Source organism: Eleutherodactylus coqui, chromosome 1, assembly GCF_035609145.1.
Source record: "Eleutherodactylus coqui strain aEleCoq1 chromosome 1, aEleCoq1.hap1, whole genome shotgun sequence".
NCBI classification, from domain to species: Eukaryota; Metazoa; Chordata; class Amphibia; order Anura; family Eleutherodactylidae; genus Eleutherodactylus; species Eleutherodactylus coqui.
Genome location: NC_089837.1, coordinates 204,316,462 through 204,341,557, shown reverse-complemented (window position 1 = coordinate 204,341,557; position 25,096 = coordinate 204,316,462). Strand labels below are relative to the sequence as shown.

Here is a 25,096-nt window from a genome sequence, read left to right as displayed (position 1 = left end):
GTTATCCAATGGATAATGGCGATCACGTAAAAGTAAAAAAAAGGTGAAGTTTCATCTCCTTATGCGATCGATAAGATGAGATGAAACTTTTTACCGGAGGCCTCCGTATTTGAACTGCGACGCAATCCTCCTCCGTGAACTTTCCCGGATTCTGCACATGCGACTGCCGGCAAAACACCGGACACATGCGCAGGAGTCGGGGAGCCCAGGAAACTTAAAATCTCCTTACTCCCAGCGACCAATGGTCGCCGAGAGCCTGGAGCAGTGACGGGTGGCCTCGTTGAGCGGTCCCTGGTCACGTGATAAAAAAGGTAGCGATCTACCTTTGGCCAGTCTCACATGACCGGATAGGAATTATGGATTCCGCATGCGTCTGATCCGCGGTAATATGCAAATCAATCGCATTGGATTACACAATTCTGCTCACATTAGTGGGTCAGAATTGCGTAATCCACTTGCAGAGAACGCAGCATGTTCTATTTTACCGCGGCTATCCGCAGCATAGAGCCCATTGTGCTCCATGGTCATGGATATACCCGCAGCCCATACGCAACTACCTTGTATACGGGCTGCGGGTACCTGTGTCATCGCTAAGCGATGGTGTGGGAAATACAAACAAAAAAAGAAATGTACTGCGCATGACCGCCTGTGTGAGTATGCAGTTATGCGCAGTACATTACGGGGCCGTACGCAGGGTCACAGCCGGGCTCACAGATGGGATCCGCTGCGGGCCTCCGCAAGCGGATTCCGCCTACGGCTGCGTGAGCCCGGCGTTATTCAGACCGCTACCTGTAATCTGTAATTTACAAGAAGCCCCAGGAACGTTCGCCTTCATGCAGTTCCAGGAGCAGCTTGTTGAGCGCCTTCTGTGTGAGACCGCCGCACCTCAGCAAGCCTACGGAGACTCACGGAACGCCACTTTTTACACCCCATACCCGCTACTGAGGTCACGAAATACCCCCCAAAAAGCATGAGAGGAGGGGGGATACCCAGTTTTATTGCCCCATGTACCCATCCCTACCAGCCTCCGTAATTACCCCTGTCTTTGGAAATACTACACAGTTCACATTATTACTTTTATCTAAGATTTGGGCAACACCGAAAAGGGCTCGGAGTGTGTGTGTGGGGGGGGAGGGGGGGGGAACTTTTTTAAGGTGTCAATTATTCCGTACAAGTGGGCAATGGGGCCTGGAATTTATTCCGTTGTACCCTGAAATCCAACTGGTGCTCCTTCCATTATAGGCCTAGCCATGTGTCCTTTAAGTAGATTAGGGCCACAAGGGGTATGGTTCTGAACACAGGACAAACAGGGGTATCCATTTTGGGGTGAAAGTCTTCATTCCTATGTGTGCTGTACAAAAAAACAGTTTTTAAATTGATACAACTGCCAAAAAAATGACAATTTTAATTTTTTTCCTACTGCTTTGCTTAGATTTATTCAAAAATTGTAGTGTAAAAATACACAGTACACCCCTAGATAAATTTGTTAGGGGGGTCTAGTTTTCAAAATGGGGTCATTTGTGGGGGTTCTCTGTCGTTTTGGCTGCTCAAGGGCTCTACAAGTGGGCAATGGGGCCTAAATCACCTTCATGCTAAATTTCTGTTCTGAAAACCACTGACTACTCCTTTCGTTTTGGGCCCCGTTGTGCATCCAGACATAAGATTAGGGCCACAATGGGTATGTCTCTGAACACAGGACAAACAGGGGTATCTATTTTGGGGTGCAAGTCTTCATTCATGTGTGTGCTGTACAAAAAAAGCAGTATTTAAAATGACAGAATTGCCAAAAAAACGAAAATCACATTTTTTTCCTTTTGCTTTGCTTGAATTCATTCAAAAACTGTGGGGTCAAAATGGGCAGTACACCCCTAGATAAATTCGTTAATGGGTCTAGTTTTCAAAATGGCGTCATTTTGTGGGGGTCCTAAATGGTTTTGGCCGCTCAAGAGCTCTCCAAAAGTGCTATGGGGCCTAAAACGCCTTCAAGGAAAATGTATGTTCTGAAAACCACCAACTACTCCTTTCATTTTGGGTCCCGTTGTGCATCCAGACATAAGATTAGGGCCACAATGGGTATGTTTCTGAACACGGGAGAAACAGGGATACCCATTTTGGGGTGTAAATTCTCATTTTCATGGGCAGTATAGGAAAAAAATATGTCTTTAAAATGACATATTTGCAAAAATATGAAATTTTATTTTTTCTCCTCTAAATTGAATTAATTCCTGAAAAAAACTGGTGGGGTCAAAATACTCATGACACCCCTCAGTGAATACATTAAGGGGTGTAGTTTTTAAAATGCGGTCATTTGTGGGAGTATCTATTATTCTGACACTCATGAGCCTTTGCAAACTTGGCTTGGTGCAGGAAAACAAAGTGCTCCTCAAAATGCTGAAAAGTAATGTTAAATTTGTACGTCCTCTAAATGGTTAAAAAAAACACAAAAGTTTTTCAAGTGTGCATTCATAATAAAGTAAACAGATGGAAATATATATCTTATCAAACATTTGTACAGTATGTCTGAACATATTTGAGATATTACGGTTGAAAATGTGAAAAAATGACAATTTTTTCAAAATTTTTCAATATTGGTACTTTTAATAAATATACACAAATTATATCGGTCTCTTTTTACCACCTAAATGAAGTACAACATGTGGCGAAAAAACAATGTCAGAATCACTTGGATATGTAAAGCCTTTACGGAGTTATGCTACGTTGAACGACGCATGTCAAATTTCCAAAATGTGGCTCCGTCACTAAGGCACAAACAGGCTTCGTCACTAAGGGGTTAAAATTCTGTTTTGAATTTGGAAAACCACTTGTCATATTAACTGTGTTGAGGAATTTTAAATTGTTTTTGACAGTTTTTTTCACAAACTGCTGAAAGTTTGTAAATTTGGCAAATAGGCAAAATTTGCATTAGGGTTTAAATAATTTTGATTGCAAATGCATACACAAGCCAAGAAAAAACTAACAGTAGTTTAACAGTAGTTTAGGCAGAACAAAAGACATATGCCCATCTAGTTCAGCCGATTACCCCTCTCACCCCCCAATGTTGATGCAGAGGAAGACAAAAAACCCTAATGAGGTAGAAGTCAATTTTACTCATTAAGGCCTCATGTCCACGGGGAAAATCAGATCCGCTGCAGATTCTCCATGTAGAATCTGCAGCGGGTCCCTCCTGCCCCGCGGACATGAGCGCCGAAAATAAGAATTTAAAAGCATTTACCTATCCGGCGCGGGCGGGGAAGGTCAGCTGTTCCTCACGGCCGGATCTTCTTTTTCGGACGGCGGATGAATTCCTCACGCCGGCGGCACGTCGCCGGCACGTCGTCGACGTGCCGCGCGCATGCGCCGGGCACATCCGCCGAGCCGAAGCAAGGAAGATGCGGCCGTGAGGAAGAGGAGACCTTCCCGGTCCGCTACGGATGGTAAATACTTTAAATTCCTATTTTAGGTCTCCCGCGGATCCGGACGGCTTCCATAGGCTTCAATAGAAGCCCGCGGGAGCCGTCCCCGCGGGAGACCTGCACGAAAATGGAGCATGGTCCAGATTTTTCCATGCTCCATTTTTTTTAAAATCCCTTTTATTGACGATCCGCGGGTATTTATCTACCCGCGGGTGGTCAATGCATCCCTATGGGATGCGGATCCGCATGCGGGAGATCCGCTGCGGATCTTAAATCATATTTTGCCCGTGGACATGAGCCCTAAAGGGAGAAAAATTCCTTCCCAACTGCAAGTCTGGCAATCAGAATAATCCTTGAACTACTCTCTATTCATGAAATTTTTTACTCCCACATCTATATATATAAAATTGAATGTATGTCTGTCTGTCTGTGTGTTTGTCCTTTATGCGCTACTACACCATTCATCCAATCGCCATGAAACTTTGGGAAGTTGTTGAGTACACTCCTGGGAAGATTATAGGCATAGTAAAACTATCCTACGATAAATGGCGCGCGTGTGAGCATCGTCGACAGTTACGACCCCCCACGTAGATCGTTCGATTTCCATCACTGCCACTAATTTTCTTGCTTCCCAATGTCATAGAAACTTGAAATTTGGCACGAGCATTGATTATGTCATAAATAGGAAAAGCTAATGGGTCCCAACTCGATTATTCAATTGTAAGCGCCAAAGAATTAGCGTCCAAATTTTACGTACGGAATCTAATTTTCTCGCTTCCCAATGTCATAGAAACTTGAAATTTGGCATGAGCATTGATTATGTCATAAATAGAAAAAGCAAATGGGTCCCAACTCGATTATTCAATTCTATGCGCCAAAGAATTAGCGTCCAAATTTTACGTACGGAATGTCATTTTCTCACATAGAAACTTGAAATTTGGCACGTGCATTGAATATGTCATAAATAGGAAAAGTTAATGGGTCCCAAGTCGATTATTCAATTCTAAGCGCAAAACAATTAGCGTCCAAATTTTACGTACCGAATCTAATTCTCTCACTTCCTGATATATATAAATGAATGTATGTCTGTCTGTCTGTCCTTTATGCATTACTACACCATTCATCCAATTGCCATGAGACTTTGGGAAGTTGTTGAGTACACTCCTGGGAAGATTATAGGCATAGTACAACTATCCTACGATAGGTGCCGCGCGTGTGAGCGTCGTCGACAGTTATGGCCCCCCAGACAAAGATCGTTTGATTTCCATCTCAAGCACGAAAGCAAAAGGCATTACGAGCAACGGGATGAGTGTTCAACCAGAAAATGATGCATCCGCCGAACGTTTCGCAAGACAATTGCTGGATATTGAGAATGCTGAGGTAAAATGAAAGCTGTGCTGTGATTGGTTGCTATTTCTTATACTACTGAGGTAACATGAAAGCTGCGCTGTGATTGGTGGCTACTTCTTATACTACTGAGGTTGCATGAAAGCTGTGCTGCGATTCGTTGTTATATATTATACCACTGAGGTAACATGAAAGCTGCGCTGTGATTGGTTGCTATATATAATACCGCAGAGGTAACATGAAAGCTGCGCTGTGATTGGTTGCTATTTTTTATATTGCGGAGGCAGAATAAAAGTTGCGCTGTGATTGGTTGTTATTTCTCTTACTGCTGAGGTAACATGAAAGCTGCGCTGTGATTGGTTGTTATATTTTATACTGCTAAGGTAACATGAAAGCTGCGCTGTGATTGGTTGTTATATATTATACCACTGAGGTAACATGAAAGCTGCGCTGTGATTGGTTGTTATCTAGATATATAAAAACGAATGAATGTATGTCTGTCTGTCTTCGCAGCAACGCTTGACGGGTCAGCTAGTGTTATATAAATCTTTAAACTATCATTATTAGGGCTTAGTCAGACAGGCATTTTTCGCGCGATTTGCGCATGCATCCGGCGATTTTATAAAACCATTGCTTTGCAATGGTATCGGACACATGAGCGCTTTTTATGCGCTCGTCCGATAAATTATAGAACAGAAATCGCAGATCGCACCTATCTGCGATTCCTGTTCTCTTCTCTATATGCGCTCAATGGGGCCGGCGGCAGCAGCGCCGACCCCATTGAGAACATATAGTAGACAAATCATTCTCCTCTGCCACAGCTGTGGCAGAGAAGAATGATGTTTGCCCATTGAATTCAATGGAGCTGGCAATACAGCGGGCTCCATTGAAAGCAATGGGCTGCCGGCGAGCGTGGGATGAATTGTCGGGAAGGGCTTAAATATATAAGCCCTTACCTGCAATTCATCCAGAAATGTGTAAAAAAAAAAATATATATATAAACTCCCCTTGTCCCGGCAGACGGAGTTCAGCCGCGGCCGGCGGCAGTTCTCCTGAACTGCTTCCTGTAGTATTCAGCTGCCGCCGTCCGCAGCTGAACTCCGTCTGCCGGGACAAGGCGAGTATATATATATATTTTTTTTTTTACACATTTCTGGATGAATTGCAGGGAAGGGCTTATATATTTAAGCCCTTCCCAACAATTCATCGTGAGATCGCCCGCAGCGCATTGCTTTCAATGGAGCCGGCTGTATTGCCGGCTCCATTGAATTCATTGCGCTGGACAGCTCTGGCCCGTTTCTATTGAAACGCGGCTAGGAGCAGTTTTTTCGGGCGATTTTTCGGCCCCGGTCACGCGATTTGCAAATGCGCATCCGTCATGCGATCCGCAAATCGTGGCAAAAAACGCCCGTGTGACTAAGGCCTCAGTGTGAAGAAGTTCACTAGAAATGTAATTATCCATACAGATTCAGGCAGGGATTTATCATATGTGATTTTTTTCCATGCAAATTTTTAACATACGTATGTTCTGTTCAGCAACAGATTTATCAAAAAGTCCCCTGATGTGTGGTAAATTAGGCGCTAACAGATGTGTTAAGATAATATAACCATAACTTTTGAGTGGTTAAGATCATAGTCCTAGTAAAAAATACAACCCTATAATTCTACAATGCATGCTATAGCTAGGGCCCTAAATTCGTGGAACTCAACTTTTCAGTTACCTTCCATCTCCATTTAACTAGACCCATAGTAAATATTACTGAAATTTTTTGTGCACTTCTAAAAAAAAAATCAGATATCACCTTTCATTGTTTGCATAGGCACAGCATCCTGTCTATGTGAGCAGCTGTGCATGATATTTCACGGTGCCTCATTCAAGTCAGCGGGATTAGCTACAGTACAAGGCATAGTCACTCAATGTCCTAATCGGCCTGTGCAACAGGACACTGAGTCTCGGAGAACTCCTTTAACACTGTGTTTATTATGGAAAGAAGAGTACATGATCTTTACCTTCCAAGATTCTCAACATCTTCAATTGTTTCCGGTAAGGAAATGCCCATTGTCTCAGGCAATAACAATACTAAACCACCACAAATAAGACCCAGTATTCCTAAGGACAAAAAAAAACAACCGTTATGTAACCATTGCTACATTAATTTTATGACATATGCATGTTCAGATAATCTACCAGGATAGGTTCTTCTAATTAATTGCTTCTACTGTCATTTAAAGTAAATTGCAGTTTCATCAAATACATTTGCTCAATGTTTCTTAAGAAATTGTACAGTAAATAATATGTGTAATATGTAAGTTATTAAACATGGTCATTGGTCAAACTATAGGGAACAGCTGCGTGAACTTCTCTGTTTCCTTTTGTGTGACTCCACAATATTGGAATATAAGCTACACAGGCAGCAAAATAAAGCCTCTGTAAAATAAACTTGTTCTGCAGGCTTGTTCTGTTATGTACAACAGAAGAATCTTTGTACCAAATTCTGCTTTGGGACATCTGCACACTGAGTCTATTATTAAAGATTAAATTATTTAACATGATACATTACGGAGTATGAGGAATGTGTGTATATGTGACAGTGGAGTGACAACATATGGGGGTGCTGTTGGCAGCAGCAGATACTATTGTAGACTAGGTGCACCAGTAATAGAACAGTCCTAGGGTCAAAACCACAACACTTGTTAAGTGGTGGTTAAAGTTATTGATCCACAATCACTGCCCATATATTAAGCTAGAAGCTGCCATATCATTGATTTTTTTTTAACCAAAACTGGGACTAGAAATTGGAAGCAAATGGCAATCTTCCGGCTATGTTAAAATAATTGTACCACTTCTAATTGTTTTACTGTAGGAAGCAGACAGCTCCATACACTGTGCAGTGACCCAGTCTGATACTGCAGGTTACGTCCTATTGAATTGAATGGGACTCAGCTTGCAGTAGCAGCCTGAACAATTGCCCAATGTGTGGAGCTGTCTGCTTCCTGCAGCAAAACCGCTAGAAATGGGACAACCCCCCTAGGCATTACAATTTTGCCTCAGACCACTATTGTGGCAAGAAGAGTCTTCTGAGCATAGCAGATATTTAAAGAGTATTAATCAACGGAGTATAAAATGGAAATAATGATGTTTTAATATACCGACAGAACTACTGTATGACAATGCCAGTATTGGTACCTCCTTCAAATCTTACCAAATATGATGAGAGGAAGCTCCACCCACAGTTCAGCTAATCGGAAAAGTAAAAATGGGGCAATAATCCCTCCTAGGTCACACATGCCTGAACATAAGGATACACCAAAGTTCCTGCAGCATTTAAAAGGGATTAAATCAGTTACTCTATAAAATTGGCTAAATTAATGTACAAACGTTTACCCTATTAATAGGCATGGCTACATAATAAAAAAAAGGTCAGACACTGTACAAAATGTATGCTCTGGAACATAAGATTTGGGACTTTTTAGATTTATAACATTTCTGCAACATGTTTTTGTTACTATATTCTTTAGAGGAAACCTTTATCATATCTAGTTGAAACACTTGATAGACCTGCCCTCATGCTGCTTCATTTGCCATTCTCAGCCATGTTCAAGGTGATTTATTCCGCTTAGCAAAAAGCAGATGTTGATAGCTCAGCGTACCGTCACTTTCAGATGACTTCTCAAAATAAGGTGCTGTGTGTGTACATGAGGAACAACACTATACCTGACCATTATATGGCTTGAGCCTGCATTTTTCACCAGTTTTCCCTTCTGTATAGTCCATCTTTAATTCTCATTCTTCCCTGAGCTGAATGTAGCCTAGCTGCTATGATGTCTGAACTGCACACGGAGACAACAGCAGATTCTGCTCCCTAACTCTCTCACGTAGAAGCAGCAGCATGCTGCTATATCTCCCATTGTCGAGAAGTACTGATGCGATTTAAGTACTTAGGGTGACAAAGAGAACTTACTATTAGATTCAGAGGTCTGTGTGTGTGTGTCTCTGTCTGCTTCTCTCTAAATTGGCTGCTCATCTTCTTCCCTTCTCCTCTCAATAGACTTTTATGAGCAGCATATGTGTATGTGTATTTACCACTCCTTCCTCCTCTTCCCTCTCTCATGTCCAAAGACTTCTATTGCTAGTAAATAATGTGATCTTTCAGTGAGCTGACATTCCATCTAGGAGACTAAAGCCCCATTTACACACACAGATGATCACTCAAAATTCATCAGAAACTGACAGTTTTGAGCAATCATTTTGCATTAGCTACTAATGGGCTAATCAGCCCATTAGTAGCTAACTAGCTTGATTTGTATGTATTTGGAGAACATCAGGTGATCTGTTCTCAAAGTACATCCCTATTGTTTTACAGTGGCACAGCTGCTGAAAGAATATTATCAGCGCTGCCCACTGAGAACTTAGCATGCGGTCCGTCTTATCAGTCCCAATGGATTTTAAGCTGAGCTGAACTTGGCAATGGACAAAAAATGCACGGTAAGTACCCGATGAGCGCTTCATCTTAAGGCCCGTTTACATACAACGATTATCACTCAAATCATGACTTTTGAGTGAATTTTGAGCTATAATCGTTGTGTGTAAACACGCATTAAGATGGGTTTTAGCAGTTTTGGAGAGAGGGGGGGAGCTAAGCAGCCTGATAAGTTAAGATAGAGGCAATTCTCTCCAATAAGATGTGTATTGTTTATTGAAACAAAAGTGACCATTTAAAGAAAACCTATATCACTAGCAAGTTGATGACTATTTTAGAAATAAAAAAAGGCTAAGGGCTTATTCAGACGTCCGTATATAGGCCAGGTTTTCACGCCCGGCCGATATATGCTGTCCCTCTCTGCAGGGGGAGGATGCAGGATGGGCCGGGAGCAGTGCACTGAGCTCCCACTCCCTCTCCGCCCCTCGCCACTATTTGCAATGGGAGGGGCAGGGGTAGAATGTAGCCCCGCCCCTCTCACCCCTCCCATTGCAAATAGTGGCGAGGGGTGGGAGCTTAGTGCACTGCTCCCGGCCCGGACTCCCTTCCCCCCCTGCAGACAGGGACACCATATATCGGCTGGGTGTGAAAACCCGGCCAATATACGGACGGCTGAATAAGCCCTAAAGCTGCTGTATTAAAGGAAGAGCCATTGGATTTACACAACAGTATAGATTTTTTTTAAATATTTGTTTAATTGAGTCCTATTTACTAAAAGGGTCATTGGGGAGGAGCAATTTTTTAAAGTTAAATGGAAATCAGTTCCTTATGACAGGTTCTCATTAAGCCTCTGGTACTCTACCTTAAGGGCTTATTGTTATGGGCATGATTCATAGCTCATACACTCATAGCTCATTAGGTTACTCACACATTCGTTTTTCACACAGACAGCACATTCAATGCTATGACATCTATGAGATTTGCACAGCACAGGAATGACGTCTATGTGCTGTACAGTGTTTTCAGCATCTGATTTTGCGGACAGAACATGGGCTCATCCATGTGAATAAGCCCTCAAATGATATTTAATATTACAATTTCCATGGTATTCGCAATATTGATGTAAATCTTGAGACAGGCATGCTGTATACTTGTATTACCTTAATGACGTTGGATATAGTTCCGTATTTATAAAATATACAATTTCAAATGCCATGGTGATTCCTAGTCGTCCTAGTGTGGCTAGCGTTATTTTTAGCCACAAAAGATCTGCCAATAATAAAAATGTGACATTTTACAATCTTGAAAATTTAAGCAATATAATGTTATATAAATCCAAGTAATGTTCTATTAAATAGCAAAAGCTTGACAGAGAACATGTGTCTGTTTGAAATGTAACGTACAGTAGATAGGTGGATAACAATGCAGCTGATATTCACCTGTCCCTCCTTGTCTCCCATTGGCAGTTCCAGTCTTTGCTGTGCTGTTTGTATGCAGGCTGCAGTCAGTCTGTGACTTCAATGAACCTGCTGCTGCAGCCAATGACACTGCTCAGCATCTAACGCTGAGCACTGTCATTGGCTGCAGCAGCTTGTTTGGAGATGGCTCAGAATGACTGTAGCCTTTAAAGATGATATCAGCAGGAAGACCCAGACTTGCTGGCGAGGGAGGAGCAGGGAGTGGAAAGAGGCGAGTATGAATTTCTTTGTTATTTTGTACCACGTGGGACCCGTTGAGATGCCCTTTACATTACTCAGACAACCCCTTGAACCTTCTGTCTGTAAGGCAGTGCTTTGTGTGAGCTCATTAAACTTTTTAAAAATGCCTTTCTGCCAGTGGACACCTTCCAGATGATACGGATAAAGCAAGCAAAGCTGGAGCAAAATGAGCAGATTGCATTTTTGCTTCTCTCCTGCACATTCAGGGCTTAGTCAGACGGGGCGTTTTTTCACGCGATTTGCGCATGCGCATGCGTCCGGCGATTTTATAAAACCATTGCTTTGCAATGGTATTGGACACGAGCGCTTTTTATGCGCTCGTCCGATAAATTATAGAACAGAAATCGCAGATTGCACCTATCTGCGATCTGCGATTCCTGTTCTCTTCTCTATATGCGCTCAATGGGGCCGGCGGCAGCAGCGCCGACCCCTTTGAGAACATATAGTAGACAAATCATTCTCCTCTGCCACAGCTGTAACAGCTGTGGCAGAGAAGAATGATGTTTGCCCATTGAATTCAATGGAGCGGCAATACAGCGGGCTCCATTGAAAGCAATGGGCTGCCGGCAAGCGCGGGATGAATTGTTGGGAAGGGCTTAGATATATAAGCCCTTCCCTGCAATTCATCCAGAAATGTGTAAAAAAAATAAAAATATATATACTCACCTTGTCCCGGCAGACAGAGTGCAGCGCGGCCGGCCGGCAGTTCTCCTGAACTGCTCTCTGTAGTATTCAACAGCCGGGGATTTAAAATCCCCGCCTGCTGAATGAACTGCCTCAGATTGGTTACAGCCTGACCAATCAGAGGCAGCTCTCACTCACACCCTTTCATGAATTCATGAATGGGTGAGTGAGTGCTGCCTCTGATTGGCTCAGCGCAGGGACCAATCAGGGGCAGCTCTCATTCACACCCATTCATGAATTCATGAATGGGTGTGATTGAGAGCTGCCTCTGATTGGTCAGGCTGTGACCAATCAGAGGCAGTTCATTCAGCAGGCGGGGATTTTAAATCCCCGGCTGCTGAATACTACAGAGAGCAGTTCAGGAGAACTGCCGGCCGGCCGCGCTGAAGTCCGTCTGCCGGGACAAGGTGAGTATATATTTTTTTTTTATTTCTACACATTTCTGGATGAATTGCAGGGAAGGGCTTATATATTTAAGCCCTTCCCGACAATTCATCGTGAGATCGCCCGCAGCGCATTGCTTTCAATGGAGCCGGCTGTATTGCCGGCTCCATTGAATTCAATGCAGCCGGCTGTATTGCTGGCTCCATTGAATTCAATGCGCTGGACAGCTCCGGCCCGTTTCTATTGAAACGCGGCTAGGAGCAGTTTTTTCAGGCGATTTTTCGGCCCCGGTCACGCGATTTGCGGATGCGCATCCGTCATGCGATCTGCAAATCCGGCAAAAAACGCCCGTGTGACTAAGGCCTCAGAGTGCAGATACTTTTTAATGGAAAACTTAATCACTGCATACATCAATATCCCCACATGTACATCTATATTTGCTAAATGTTCAAGTCAAGTAGGTATTGCTGTATTTTATCTATTAAATGACAATACTGTATCTGACAGAAATCAGAAGAGGGTATATTTTAAGACTAAGCATACAGGATATACTTTTAATACTGTGATAAAAAAAATACCACATTACATCCCATCAAATAATCCTTTTTATTAATTTATTACCTGTGGATATTGCAGCAGTTATTAAGCATGCAATGCCTGCTCCAGCATTGCTTAAAGCAAATGGAAGTTTTCTCCCAACGCGATCAATGGATAGTAGAATAAATATGGCTGCTGGTAATTCCACAACTGCAGAAATAAAAAAGTCTGTATACAGACTTCCAGACACAATTCCTAGCCGCATAACAAGACCTTGGTAGATGACTGCACTTGTAAACCTGCAAGAAATCAAAACTTACATTAACGTTTCAAGCCTTGGAGACTGAGCATTGTTTAGTTAAAGGATTTATCCAACTTATTTTTTCTATACAGTTTTTGGCCACCCATGCCCAAAACTATGTTTTAGCAATATACTCACAGTGGCACAGAAGCACTGTTTTAGCACTCTTGTGCGACCTGTAACGCTGCCAGGCCTTCTGGCCCAGTGATGCCCTGTAGACCAGTCAAGTACTGTTTTTTATATATAATAATGCATCCCTCCACTGCCATCAATGTTTTTATTAATCGGAAAACACAAAATACACTGAAATTATTTTTTCTGTATACCTACATATACACACACAGTTCACCTACAACATTAAACCATCTAATATTGTGTAGTTGTGCCACCAAAACAGCTCTGATCCATCGAGGCATGCACTCTACAAAGCCTCTAATGGTGCCCAGTAGTATCTGTCACTAAAACATTAGCTGCAGATCCTTGAACACCTGTCAGTTGTGAGTTGGGCCTTTCATGGATTGGACTTGTTTTTCCAAAACATCTCACAGCTGCTCGATTTAATTGGGATCTGGAGAATTTAGAGGCCAAGTCAACACCTTGAACTCTGTCATATTCCTCAAACTATTCCTGAAGAATTTATGCATTGTAGCAAGGTGCATTATACGAAGCCACTACCATTAGGGAATACCATTGACGTGAAGGGGTGTAATTGGTCTGCAACAATGATAAAGTGCTCATCCAGGGCTAAAAAAAAAATCTGCTCAGTCTGGTCTACCATACTTACTTCTCACAATACCCCATCGCTCATGTTCCTTTAGTGTCTGCATGCTGCGCTAGGAATTGAAGAGCAGTGTGGAACCAAACTATTGTGGGAGGGGTCAGCATAAGCACTCTGACCATTTTGTGAATATGCAACTGTAGTGGCCCAGTACATCTATTCCTGCCCCTTCCATAATGTCATACAATGTCATTTTCAGGGAGAGTGATGGTCATTTCACTCGTCTCTTGTTTTACTTGCCAGTCACCCTTCTCTATTCTGTAGTTTAGTAGCGGTGTCTTTCAGTTCTTTACTGAGAAAGTGATGGTCATTCCACTTGTCTCATTCCTTTTGTCTGTGGAGAGAAAAGTTATGTATGTGCTCCATAGCTATACTAGTGTTCCTGAATTCTGTTCAGCCTAGTAGAAAACTTTAAATGTACTTGCAAGTCATATTTCTTATATGGTGTCAAAATCAAAAACCTAGACTCAGAAAGTGACGTTCACCATTAGTTTCAGTACACTGGGAATGGGTTTTTCCTGTATATAGGTAACTGAAGGCTAGGAGTTGTGTTTATAGGTTTAGCCTTGCCCACTTCGTGACTGCGCAGAGGCCTCCCACGGAATGGTGGCGTCACCAGTGACATCCACTATCCCTATTCTCCAGTTTATTGGGCATCCCTATTCTAGGGGTGTGCGGAAGAGGCCCAGGAGGGAGCCTGGTGAGTACCACCATGACAAGTGACCACTCTACCATCCTTGCTCCTCAACGTGTGCCTTGTTTCTGGGGTCAACCTACGGGACGCTGCACAGCAGCATACACAATAATTTGCAATGCAATAGGTTCTGACACCTTTCTATCATAGGCAGCATTAAGTGTTTCAGCAACTTGTGCTACAGTAACTCTTCTGTGGAATTGAACCAGACAGGCTAACTATCTTTCCTTATAAGTATCAATTAGCCTCATTGCTGGTTCACCAGTTGGCCATTTTTGAACCACCGGTGGTACTGGAAAACGCAACGACAATTTTTTTTTTAACCTCTATTTCGCCAGTCATGGACCCCTACCTCCTGTGAGACTGGCAAGAAGGCAAGTGGTAGGTCTGTGGTGACAAAAGACACTGTTAGAGAGAATGTAAGGCAGACAAGAACAAACTACTTCTCTCTCCCCTCTTTTATTCGGAAATAGTTCTCCAACAATCAGAGCTAGGTGCACAAGTCTGTAACAGCCATGATCCAGAAGCTGAAGCAGGAGCATGATCTACCACCAAGGATTAAGGACTTTTTACCCTCAGCGCTCTTCCTATTCTCTCCCTCCTGCACTGCAATTTCTTCTCTGTGCTTTTCTTTTGCTGCCTATAATTTGATACAGGTGGCAGCTCTGAGCTGTTGGATGATGGATAGATAGATAGATAGCAGGAGGAGAAAAGAGTTTGCAGACAAGCTGCCAGTCCTTTCTTTTGCTTAAGGGTTCTTCTGCACTACTCAGGCTGCCAGCATGAGGCTCCAACTACAGTATCTGCAGAACAGGTATTAGTGTCATCTGCACAAACCTGTCAAGTCACCCAGGTTTCCTAGGAGACCCTTGGGTTTATGCCCGCTCCCCCTCCCAGTCACCTGATCCTCTTCCTTAGCCACCCAGTTTCCTACCTATTCCAGTGTCAGTTGTCAAGAAAATATAAAAGTTAGCATACTAACAATGTTTGCTTATACCGGCTGCTTCATTCACTGTCCCAATGGTCCTCCTGCCACTTCCTGGAACTGCAGTCACATGATTTGACCAAATGACCGCTGTAGATTGACCATAGTGGTCACATGGTCAGATTATGGGACCACCTGCCGGGAGGAGAACAGAGACTTGTGGGACAGTTATAAGAGCAGCTGAGTGGAGGAGCCAAGAGGTAATTATAGTCATTTTTTAAATTTTATTGCTTTGGAGACACAAAAAGTGGACTTTATTTACTGTGGGGGCCATAAAAGGAGAACCTTAATTACTCTGGAAGCCATAAAATAGGTACCTTTAATTACTATGGGGGCCAAAAGAGATAATTACTGTGGTGGCCACAAGGGAGACCTTATTTGTTTTGGGGGCCACAAGGGGGACCATAAAGGAAGAAGTCCAGAAGATGTCACCTGTGAATCAACAGATTGTATATTCTGTCTAAGATTGAGTCATTTCGACATTGTGTTCATATGAAAGGTCTGCAGCATTCCAGTTTGCTATACTACACCTCTCAGTATGTCCTTACCATTATTAAGGTCACACTGTGAGTTGTAATTTTACATGGTAAAACATCTATGGCATATGACAGATTGCCAATAATGCACTGGTGTACTAAGTATACAGACATGCTGCTGCTAATAGTGAGTTAATTACTGTGTTACAGTTACTGATATTACATCTACACTGCTCAGTCCTGCTGTACATTGTCCTCCAATCAATAAAATAAAAATAAGCAAATTTATGAGAATATTCAAGAAACTATCTTACCAGGCATACATCAGAATTATAGTACACTTCCTCATTTGTGGTGTTCTGACCAAATCCATGCATGTGGGATTTGTAACATCCTCATCAGGAACTGTTATCTGAAGGGAAATAGGAATAGATAATATGCATGGAAAAAATTTGTAAATTTAGTGGCAAGGTTTAAACTGACATCAGAACTCACAAGGGATTCCAATTTATAGCTCATTAAAGGGATGGCTGACCTCTGTTCCACTGATCATCTATCCTCTGGAAAGGTCGACAGTATTTGATAAACGGGGGTCTGCTGCTCGGGGGCCCCCTTCCGTCAGCTGATTGTCCAGCCCACTGCACTGACAGTCGTCAGTACAGGAAGTGTGGGTGCCAGCTTTACATCCATTGGAACCAATGGGAGAGCCGCGCTGCTCCTCGACTTCCTGCTTCCCTACTGGTTAGGACAACACATGAAGTTCTTTAATAGCTGACACCCATCCACAACAGCCTTGATTAGCGTGAACACTAAACATGGCTGCTAACCCTTTAAAAGCCCTGATCAGTATTCTGGGGTCCCGAATGGCCCCACCACGATACAGGTTGGTTGCCATGGCAACCTGGGGCCTTTTGAGGGCTCCCAGGGCTGCCATGGCTGATTGCTTATCAGGCCATGCCTGTTGCATAGCTTGATAGTCTGCCTGTCAGAAAAGGATACAATGCAATAATATGGAAATACAGTACATTATACTCTATGAATAATCAGTTGCAAGTTCAAGTACCCTATGGGGACTAAAAAAAATATATAAAAAGTTTGAACAGTTTTAGTAATTATTAGAAAAAAATAAAAGGTATTAAAAGTTTAAAAAAAACCCCTTTCCTATACCCTATATAAATTTGAAATTCTCATAATCATATTGACCCATAGATTAAAAGTGATCACGTTATTCTTGTCGCAGTGTGTACACCGTAAAAACAAGACCCCCCCCCCCCCCAAAGATATTGGAATGTCATTTTTTTTTCCTTTTCACTCCACTCAGAAATTTGTTGAACTTTTTGAGTACATTCTACGGTACATTATATAATACCCTTGAAAAATACAACTTGTCCTGCAAAAAACAATCCCTCAGACATCTACATTGATGGATAAATAAGAGAGTTACGATTTACGAACCACAAGGTGATAAATAAGAGAGTTACGAACCACAAGTTGGTTGTCTGAGCTATTTAATTTGTGGGTAAATAGGTACCCCATGGTAAAAAATAATAAAACAGCTAATATTCACCTCTCCCACAAGTACCCCGATGCCACCTCCGGGTTTCCACTCGGTCATTGCAGGCAGCAGCCTTTAACATCCCATTCACATGCTTCTGCAACCTGTAAACAATACGTCAGAGAGGAGACCTGTGGCTATCGACGGAGACATGGTGGTAAAGACGAGTATTAGCTAGTTTATCAATTTTTTTTACCATGGGGGACCTTTTTACCTACAAATTAAATAACTGGTACAATATCTTTAATTGATACAGTTTTGTTTACCTTTATCCGACACTAGGTGGAACTCATTGCAATAGACTTATACTCATTGATTGCTGTATAAATTTGTACGCAGTGAGCTCCCCCTATTGGCAGCTGGAGGTTTAATTGAAGTTATAAACCAAAGGGAGTCCTGATCCACTCTCACTTCGACCCCAAAATAGGGGTGTGATCCACCTCTATACTATTAATCTGTAGCTGTAGAATGGGGTATAAAGTATACATATTGTGCTGCAAATTACTAATATATAGTACATCTGTTAAAATGCAAACTCCTTGTTTGCTTGCGTTCTGTTCTGAATGCATGGGACACATGCAATATTTTAATTTATTCTGCAAAGATCAGATGTACACTACAGCTCATTAATTTAAATAGACGACAAATAAGCGTTTGTTCACAGACTGCTGTGTTATTTGTTCTGTTATGGAAATGGAAATTAAGCACAACAGAATCAAGTGGAAACATTTCAGTTTTTTTGAAAACTCACTGAAATTAATGGAAAAAAAGGAAACATTTATCTCGGTTTGAATTCCATTTCTCTGACCAAAAATGGAACAAAGGAATGGAAATCAATAATTGTAGTGTGAACAAGCTGTAAGGCCAATAAACGTGCTTTATAGTTCTACACATTGTTTTCAAATGAAATAAACCTTGATTTCCGTACGTTTTTCTTTCATTACAATATCTGCCCTCAGCAGTGATCACAGTAAATCTTTACCTAAAGATGTACATATTCATCACAGACTAGTTTTTTTTGTTCCTTTCTGAAGAATCGACGATTCGGGAGGTGTATTGAAAATAAATGAGCTGCCGTCTAAAAAACGATCCTCTCGTAGACTGGTGTTTACCCTTCCCATCTGCGTCAGAACCCCTGTCCGAAAGTTCCATCACAGACCCCGCGGAAAATACTGTAAGAAAAATGCTGCATGCAGTGCTTTTTCCTATGCCAAAAACCCAGGCAGCTGGGTGGAAAGGGGGCATACCCCATAATAATCAATGGGGTCCATCCAATGCAGTTAGGCCTCGGGTATCTCATTTTAGTACAATGTATAACAGTAAATGCATGTGTTCAGCTATTGGAAGCAAAGTAAAATAATGATGTAAGAGCCATTAGCAAAATGATGTGAATTTTCTAAGGGTGATGGTAAAAGCGTGTACAAACTACGGTTGAGTTGGACTTGCTTTTCTGGGTTGCAATTATATAAAAGGAAGAGATTGACAAGGTGATACACTTTTCTACATTTTCTCTGTAGAAACACAAATAACCAAAGTTCCCACTGATCTTACTTGGCACATCTGAAAGGTAATGAATTCCCTAAATAGTAGAATGCTGCACTGGGCTGAAAGAACTGTTGCTTAATGCCAATGAGTCATTGGAGGAGCATCAAAAACCCAAGCCTTTATCCGGCTTAACTTTGCAGGCATGCTTCAGATCTACTGCGATGCGGGATAAAGTGACATAGCATCTACATGAAAGAAGTTCAGTCAAAGGAAGCAACAGTTGGAATCTTAATGCAAAGAAAATAACAAACTGACTGTAAACTAATTACTGTGAAGTCTAAGGGAAATTTAATTAATGTGACATGGTGTAGAAATACTAGCAAGTAGCACAACCAACGAAATGCATAACTTTTATTTCACTTGGTTGAATACAAATTAAAGGGGTTGTCCCGCGAAACAAAGTTGGGGTATACACTTCTGTATGGCCATATTAATGCACTTTGTAATATACATCGTGCATTAAATATGAGCCATACAGAAGTTATTCACTTACCTGCTCCGTTGCTAGCGTCCCCGTCTCCGTGGTGCCGTCTAATTTTCAGCGTCTAATCGCCCGATTAGACGCGCTTGCACAGTCCGGTCTTCTCCCTTCTGAATGGGGCTGCTCGTGCTGGAGAGCTGCTCCTCGTAGCTCCGCCCCAGCACGTGTGCCGATTCCAGCCAATCAGGAGGCTGGAATCGGCAATGGACCGCACAGAAGACCTGCGGTCCACCGAGGGTGAAGATCCCGGTGGCCATCTTCGCAAGGTAAGTAAGAAGTCACCGGAGCGTGGGGATTCGGGTAAGTACTATCCGTTTTTTTTTTTCAACACATGCATCGGGTTTGTCTCGCGCCGAACGGGGGGGCTATTGAAAAAAAAAAAAACCCGTTTCGGCGCGGGACAACCCCTTTAATAAAGATTGACTTTTCGTGTTACAAATGAAATACACTGATGTAATCACTGACAGAAATACTCTCGTATTACAATAACTACTTCATTATTTTTAGATTTAAAAGTTTTTAGAAAGCATTTAAACTGTATAGAAACAATTGAAGTACAGGAATTATTTAGCAAACTCCTGCACTATAATCATTTTTCTAGAATTGGAGGTACAAGTTGAGAGCAATGTGAACATTGTTAGATAACTAGGGTTTATGTATAACCTAGAGTACGATGGCTGTTGCTTGATGATGATGTCACATCAAGTCAGTTAAGTGCAGTAACATCCACTAAGGGAGTATGCGTAGCTGCCATTGCACTTTATGCATTAACCCCTGTCAGAGGCGTAACTTGAAGCTCCTGGGCCCCAATGCAAAACCTGTAATAGGGCCCCCAACTATAATGCTTTATTCATAGTACTGGTCTCCCTATATGGAGAAGAGAGGCCTTATGGGCCCCCTGGGGGTCCTGGGCCCGGGTGCAACTGCATCCCCTGCATCCTCTATGGTTACGCCCCTGACACCTGTACCTTACAAGGTATTCTCATCTGGCCTTTCACTTCTCATATGAAAGATAATTAAAGATAATTCCAAAATATAAATCTTACCCACTCGCATTGACTTTCAGAAATGTTTTGTTCAGGAGTTATTCTCAACTGTTCTCCCCGCTGTTTTCAGCTGGTAAGCCTAGAGTTACGACCACCATTGCCATACAACTGCAATGGCTATGCTTGTGCCATAACTCCGGCACTGCTTTCATAGAAGATAAAGGGATATAAAAAGCAAGTGTAGTAACTCTCTGCTCCACAGTATTCCTGATCAGAGATGGTCCCTTTCGAAATTCAGCCACCTGGCAAATAACTGTCTTTGCCGGGGAGAGGTTGTGGCCAGCAAGGTATTTCGCCTACAGCAGTTACTAGAAATGGACAGCGGTTGTTTCCATAAGACACACCCTTTAAGTTTGGCTAGAAATTGCCTGGTGTAAATGTGACTTATGGGTCGAGAGGGGTAACATCATTCCTTAGGGGGAGAGAGAACCAAGAAGGTGAGTGAGGAGACTTTTAAGGCCATCCATGCTCCTTTGGGTAATATGAAAATAAGGAAGATGGAACAAACTTTCTGCAGCGCCACCTATTGGATGGCAGCATTCCTTCAAATCAATGCTCGACCCTTTATACAGATTTGTAGAGCAATGATTGGGAATTATTGTGACTTATGAAACAAATATCCAGTAAAGAACAGAAGTGCTTTGTATCAAGAGGTGTTGAATGGCTGAGAGGAGGCAGTGGGCACCATATATTTTTATTATATATGTGGAACTTATGACATGGTCTCTGTGAGTAATATAACACTGATCCAATGCCAACTTCACAATTCCTCATTAATGTGTTTTTTTGTATAGGAAGAAATCTCAAAAGCATAAAGAAAATCTTACCTTCATTACATAAGTGCAAATAAGACTGACTGACAGAATAATACACTAAGAGCTATATGAAGTTAGTGCTCTCTATGTATTAATAACACAATTATTCACTTCGGGTACCTGGCAATAGTTTGGGGTGAGATACCTTCCATTGTGTCTGGCAATGTCACTTATTATATGTAAAGCCTTGTCTTTCCTTTTCCGTATAAGCAGCCATCGAGGAGACTCGGGGATAAACCTGTAAATATATCACACGGAACATTGTTATATTTGTATTCTATACTTGAGATGGGTACTTCCACAAACATATGTTCTATTCCTTTGAGAACTGGTTCAAGACTACATGATATCATATATCAGTCTGCAATGAAGTTTATGAATATAAAAGTTTAACTGTTTCCCGCCACAGAATGTAATTTAATGTCCTGGTGGTTCCTACCAATGGACATTATCTTATGTTCTATGGATGGCATAGGCTCAAAAGCTGAGCCCACGCTATCCGCATCAGCAGCCCACTATGACTAACAGCCGTCCTCCTGCGGCAACAGAACACCGATCACCAATATTAACCCAACATTTATCATGGCATGTAAAGGGCTCACAAAGGAGGAGAACTCTTTTTGAGATGTCATTGACCTACCGCGATATAAACACTGACAGCCAATGAGTTGCCATGGCAACCGGATGCTAGACAATAGCATCCAGGTCTGCCATGGCTTATGATTATTATTATCAATAATACATTGTAGTACTTCTGTACTGCAATGTATTATCATAGGATCATAGGTTTTAGCCCCCTGCAGGGACATAAAAAAAGTAAAACAAATTAAAATTATCAAAAAAATAGCATGTAAATAAAACACCCCTTTTTTGCGCATTTCTCCTTCTTCAGCAAAAAATAAGAAAAATCAAAAATCCCACAAGATTGGTATTATCACATCTATAATGACCGGTACAATAAATTAAACACATTTTTACTCTGCACAGCAAACGCTATTAAAAAATGCAAAAAACTGAGCCAAAATGTTTTTTTGTTTATTTTGCCTCCTGAAAAAACACAGTAAGGGCTTACACACACTGGCGGTTTTTTTTTCTTGCGCTGCGAGAGCACATGAAAACACTCGCCTCCCAGCGCAAGAAAAACGCTGCGATATCGCCATTGTCAATGGGACCAGCGGCAACAACACTAGCCCCATCGGAAACATAGGGAGAATATCATGGACTTCTGCCACAGCTGTCACAACTGTGGCAGAAGTCCAGCATGCTATCTCTTTGCATTCAATGGGGTCGGCGCTGCTACCGGCACCATTAAAAGCAGTGGTTTTGTGGCAACCCCTGCAGCATGATTTTCGGGGAAGGGCTTGAAATATAAGCCCTTCCCTGAAAATCATCCCTGGCTGGTTAAAAAAAACAAAACTTTACTCACCTCTCCACTGCTCAGACACGTCCTCAAGCTGGCTCCCCTGCACTGCTGTGCTGATTGGCTGAGCACTCAGCCAATTACAGGCAGAGCGCCTGTGCTGGACAGCAGTGCAGGGGAGCCAGCCAGAGAACGCGTCTGATAAGCGGAGAGGTGAGTAGTTTTTTTTTTAACCATCTAGTGATGATTTTCAGGGAAGGGCTTATATTTCAAGTCCTTCCCCGAAAATGATGCTACAGAGGTTGCCACAAAACCACTGCTTTCAATGCCCCATTCAATGCCCCCGGCAGCAGTGCAGACCCCATTGAAAGAAATGGGATAGCATGCTGGACTTCTGCCACAGCTGTGATAGCTGTGGCAGAAGATGCCTTCATCCCCGTGGTGTCATGGGACTTTGAATGCAACTATGTAGAAAATAAAAAATTTCCAAAAAATATTGTTTTTATTGTGTAAAAATCTACGAGCCTGTAAAAAAAAAAAAATCATCATGTCATTCATGCTGCACGAATAAAACTGTAAAAAATGGCAGAATTTATATGCACCCACATAAATTGTTCCAATAAAAAAAACAACCCTCATATGGCCATGTTAATGGAAAAATGAAAAAGGCTTGTTATAAATCTGCACTCACGGTTCCGCTTTCCTGCTCTTTTCTGGAAAACAGGAAAAGGGAATCCCCGCAGCCAAACAATTTCTTATCTGGACAGAACCAAACAGCACTGGACGGACCCTATTGACTATAACGGGATACATCTCTTTCCCCTCAGCTGCCCAGCTTTTGGGCGGAAGAAAAAGTGCTGCGTGCAGTGCCTTTTCTTCTGGTATCTTGAGCTGAATCTGTGACAGAGCTTCTGACACATATGTGACTTTACGACTTTTGAAAAATCCCCCAAAATAATTAAGTCCTTATGGCCAAAATAGGCCATGCCCTTAAGCAGTTAAAACAGCCCACAAACTGAGGTCCACTGAGTTCAAAAATAAAATTTCAGCTAAAAACTGTAAAAACTGAAAAAAAGGTCTTTTTAAAGGGGCTTTCCCAGAAAATACATTACCTATCTACAGGTTAGATGATAAATGCATGATCACTAGGGACCCAGCATTGGAACCCCCATGATCATTACAAAGGGAGTCCCAAGTCCTATGTTCCTTTTTACCACATGACCAAGGTACGATTGAGCACAGGGGAGTAACTATAAGGGATGCAGGGGATGCAGTTGCACTTGGGCCCACAAGCCTTAGGGGGCCAATAAGGCTTCTCTTTTCTATACAGGGAGCCCATTAATACGACTAAAGCATTATAGTTGGGGGATCTTGCATCGGGGCCCAGAAGCTTTAAATTAGGCCTCTGATTGAGTATATGTGCTGCTGCACCAGTTGAAGTCTATAGGGTTGAGCACAGTACTTGGCTGTGTGGTGAGGATGAACAGGGGACTTTAGACTCCATTCTACTGATTAGTCATGGTCCTAGCCAAGAGGGTCAACAATGATCATACATTTATCATCTATCCTGTGGATAAGTAATAGCATGATTTAAAGAAATTTTCCCAGAAAAAAAACATTCACTCCTTGATATACCCCAAAAATAGTGAGCTAGTGGATACTACTACACCAACTGAATAGCCCTTCCAACATCTTAATAAGACAGCTGCAGGAGAGCACAAGAAAAATGTAACGTTAAGCTCATCTGTTGACCTAAGTGAATAAGGTAAACTTAAAGGGGTTTCCCAGGATTTAACTACTGATGATTGGCAGACGTTCACCCCTCAGGATCCTCGCTCAGCTGTTTGCCGGGCTTGCAGTCAGTGTGGACAGACTTGGAAGCAGACAGCTCTGTCCATGGTGCAGCGACACATATTGGTCAAGTAGGAGCAGCAACCATTGCATTCAATAACCAATAACAGAATTTTCTAATAACAGATGTTTTACAGTTGCACAGTCCTTTACTTTGTAGTTTAGATACTGGCAGGTTGTTTATAATGTAGTATAAATAGTGCAAAGTGGTTCCTTGCATGTGTTTAACAAATTATCACGGCTGCAGATTTATAGTAAACTCGAAAGTCTAAACAATCTAACCACAAGCTTTATGATTAAAGCTGCTTTCACATCTGTGCTGGAACCTATGGCACAAAATACTGGAAGAAGTCCTGCATGCAGCATTCTTTTGTCCGGTAAAATGCCGAATAGGTGAGCGGAAACCAAACAAACCCATTATAATCAATGGGATCCGTTCAGCGCTGTTCAGTATCGTCATAAGACGGATCAGTTTGCCAGGGGGATTCCCCTTTCTTGTTCCCATAACAAAGTAGGAAAATGGAATTCACGACACAGATGTGTAAGCAGCCTGTTACATAAATCAAGTGATAATTGATATTAAAAGTTTACAATGTAGAATGTTTTCTTTTCTGCTTTTAACGCGCAGATATTTTGCTATGTGTTGCAGAGAAAGACTATAATGAAAACAAACATTTCTTGTAAGGTGGCAATTAAAAGACTGCA

General features: G+C 42.1%; 1 protein-coding gene across 1 annotated transcript in view; it reads right to left on the bottom strand.

Moving 5' to 3' along the window:
* SLC22A3 (solute carrier family 22 member 3) overlaps nt 1-25,096 on the bottom strand; it is a 120,563-nt gene that overhangs the window by 4,630 nt on the left and 90,837 nt on the right. The window contains exons 5-10 of the mRNA XM_066605430.1: nt 21,301-21,418; nt 16,053-16,150; nt 12,589-12,803; nt 10,342-10,450; nt 7,964-8,076; nt 6,771-6,870 (exon numbers count right to left, since the gene is read on the bottom strand). Of these exons, the coding sequence (XP_066461527.1) occupies nt 6,771-6,870; nt 7,964-8,076; nt 10,342-10,450; nt 12,589-12,803; nt 16,053-16,150; nt 21,301-21,418 (753 nt within the window). The remainder of the gene's footprint in view (nt 1-6,770; nt 6,871-7,963; nt 8,077-10,341; nt 10,451-12,588; nt 12,804-16,052; nt 16,151-21,300; nt 21,419-25,096) is intronic.